The sequence below is a fragment of the Cyprinus carpio genome, unplaced genomic scaffold (genome assembly GCF_018340385.1).
Source record: "Cyprinus carpio isolate SPL01 unplaced genomic scaffold, ASM1834038v1 S000006586, whole genome shotgun sequence".
Taxonomy (NCBI): Eukaryota; Metazoa; Chordata; class Actinopteri; order Cypriniformes; family Cyprinidae; genus Cyprinus; species Cyprinus carpio.
In genome coordinates, this window is record NW_024879239.1 from 38,378 (window position 1) to 41,785 (window position 3,408).

General features: G+C 44.6%; 1 protein-coding gene across 1 annotated transcript; it reads right to left on the reverse strand.

The window, feature by feature from the left end:
• Positions 1-637: 637 nt before the first annotated feature.
• Positions 638-1,879, reverse strand: LOC122144101 (piggyBac transposable element-derived protein 3-like; the record flags this gene model as incomplete). The annotated part of the gene is made up of 2 exons (XM_042754742.1): positions 967-1,879; positions 638-882 (listed from the first exon to the last, which is right to left on the reverse strand). Coding segments are annotated over exons 1-2 (1,158 nt in total), but the record flags the coding sequence as incomplete, so codon positions are not given.
• Positions 1,880-3,408: the final 1,529 nt, after the last annotated feature.

Genomic DNA, 3,408 nt, shown 5'->3' on the forward strand with positions numbered 1-3,408 from the left:
ATACAACAGCATGCTGTAGCATTCATTAGTGTTGTAAATACTAAAATATATACACAGTATAATACACATTACTGTAAAACACTTCAAAAACACTATTTACTATAAATTACTATAGTATTTTTATGTCGGAGGTACTGCCTTTTTCATGTCTTATCTTTTGTGTATTTGATTTTATCAGACGATGATTCAATTATAAATCAGGATTTTTGTGCAGATTAACGTCTTGAAAGGGAGAGCTGTGTAGTCTTAACCCTCTCAGGCTCAAATTAAGTTTTAGTAACAGGAAAAATCTGATATTTGGGGAAAATTATCATATGGGGTAGTACAATAGAATCCTGACTTTTTTTTTAGAGAGACCTTCACATGCAAGGCGTTCTGGGATGTTGCAGATTTGCAACATTGGCCCAGTGTGGTAATTAGACACTGACGACTGAATATGATATGAACAATAACTTTTTATATTCAACTTTTCAAACAATCTAACAAAGTGCTTTTCAGTGGCAGAACAACAACAAAAACAATATGGGATCCAAATCCAATATCTCAAATCCTCATTGAGTAGGGCATGTTTCCAAGTCACTTTGTCATGTGGTACTCCAAGAAACAGTTTTTGTCTTTTGTAAAGCACAGAAGGTACTTTGCACTTCAGGCAGGCCATTTGCGTGTAGCCATTCTTGCACAGTCTGCATCGTCCACGTTTCTCAGCATGGATGGGGAAATGATCGCATCGGTTTAATCTGACATCAACTGATGGTGCAGAGATCCTCTGAAATGGAGGTGGAGGTGGGGCAGCTTTATGGGACGTTGGATCATCTTCCAATGACGGTCGTCCTCTTTTCCTACTGTTCAAGTCAGCCTGTTTGCCAACCTTGATGAGGGGATCTGCAACTTGAACACGGAAGTCAAGAAGTGGCATATACTTCTTCTCCTGCTTCTGGGTGAGAAGACGGCAATAGAGGAGCTAACCATTGACCAGTGATAGGTCAATCAAGTAGTACAAGATGCGCAGATACCAACGACGTGGGCGGATGTCAATACGATAGAGAGCTGCAAACATGTCTGCTAAGTCTACTCCTCCCATGTTGTGGTTGTACACCTTGACAATGTGGGGTCTGTCCACTTCCACATATTCCTTCTTCTCTTTCGACCACCTTCTGCATCTCTCAACAGGTTCAGGGCCAATGAAGGATGATGCCAGCAACACTGCCTTGTTATCATACCACTTCACAATGGACATCCCACTTGTCTTTTCGTATTTCACTTCATACGCACCACGCCCGGCCTTTGAGAGTTCCTTGTCACTCTTGAGGGTACATCCACGGAGACAGTTACGATTGATGGTAGCAACTGTTAGAATTCCCATTTTCTTCAGTTCCACAATGAGTTCAGGGGAAGTGAACCAGTTGTCGAAGAAGCACTTGTAGTTAAGTCCTTTTGGAACTTCTGATACGAGACGAAGCACAACTTCACCGGCAACACCAAGTCCACGCTCATTGGTCACGGTCCCTTTTCCAGTGTATACTTCAAAGTCATAGACTAGTCCAGTGACACCTGCACGAGTAAAGACCTTGATTCCCCATTTATGCCGCTTGTTCTTGATATACTGTTTCATTCCAATCTTTCCTTTGAAGGGGATCATCTGCTCATCAATGGAGTGGTTTTCTTCTGGTTCAACCTTCAAACAGTTGGCATGGACTTTCTCAAGAACTGGACGCACCTTGAATAATGGATTGTATGCAGACTCACCCTTTTGCTTCACATTGGTATTGTCGTTCATGTGGATGTATGTACGCAGATTATCAAATCGCTTATGTCCCATGACTGTCGCAATTGGGTCGTAGCGGGTTGCCGTCTGCCAGTACATGCGGTACGATGGCATACATACTATGGTCATCAAGATGTGTAAACCAATGAATTGCTCTATTTCAGAAGGGGTTGTTTTCAGTTCTGGGCCATTCTTCATAACTGCATACAAGTTAGATTGGTTAGAAATATGTTCAAACACAGATTTGTCCATGAATGATCAAAATACCACTTTGGACTTGGTATTTCGTCTGGGGGAGGTGAGAATGCAGGTCCTCGGAATGAAGAGTCTATGTCAGCTGCTAGGGGTTTCCTCTGCCTCCAAGAAAACTCTTTGTTGACTGGAGCTGGGTCTGGCTTGAGGTTCATTGTCATCTGGGACCTCAGTGTCACTGTCTGCATGTATGTTATGAATTTCAACATCAAGGTGGTTGAGATTAGCTTTTGGTATTGCTGCCAGTGGCTTATCATCATCAAAGCTGGAGTCAGACTCGTATGCTTCAGGAGATTCCTCAAAATCTTGATCAGCAATTTTATCGTCTGGAATGGATTCTGTGACAGATAAAGCACCATCAGGAAGGCAAATGTACTCAATGACTTCCCTGGCTGAGTAAAACTTTCGTCTGCCTGCCATAACACACTGCAAATCCTGCATAGAGGAGTATTATGTAAGGTAGTTTGCCAAAAAAATGCTTTGACACAATGATCTGTACTAATAAAAGTGCCATGGAATTTAGACTATATCAGTTTTCCTCACTGCACAGTCAAATGAACATATTATTCCACCACTTCTTATCAAAAAATCCTCCTATTATTTTTAACAACAACACAAAAAATAAAAAAATCCACAAGAAATACACACACTCACACACAAAACTAATATGACGAAACACTGGTGATAGGAAAATAACCCTAGTATAAACTGTTGCTCAAAATATAGGCAAACTAGTAGATAAAGGATTGGGAGCCCTTCCTGGGCTGAACAGTGAAAACGGAGCCCTTCCTGGGCTTAACTGGGGGTCAGGAGCCCTCCCTGGGCTTAACGGGGGATCAGGAGCCCTCCTTGGGCTTAACTGTGAAAACGGAGCCCCTCCTGGGCTACACTCTGGAACAGGAGCCCCTCCTGGGCTGAGCTGGGGATCGGGAGCCCATCCTGGCCTTAACTCAGGAACAGGAGCCTCTTCTGGGCTTAACAGGAGATTGGGGAGCCCATCCTGGGCTTAACTGGGGATCGGGAGCCCAACCTGGGCTTAACTGGGGATCGGGAGCCCAACCTGGGCTTAACTCGGGAACAAGAGCCCGCCGTGGGCTTAACTTGGAGTGCTCAGGAGACGAAAAGGGCTGGACGGGACCAGCGGAGGTGAAGGAGATGAAGAAGGCTCAGTGAAGTGCCCTAGAGTGGAATCTGGGGAGAGGATGGGTGCCGAGAAACCTGTGGGTAATGCCATGTCCATGATATCTGAGCTGCGGACTGGCAATGGAGGGTGCTCTGGAGGAGCGGGCAGTTTAATATATATATGGCTTGCCATAAGTGTCGCAGGCGCTCGTGTTTTCGGTACGTGGGAGTGGGGCTCGTGGATGGCAGCCTTGGCTTAGCTGCATGCG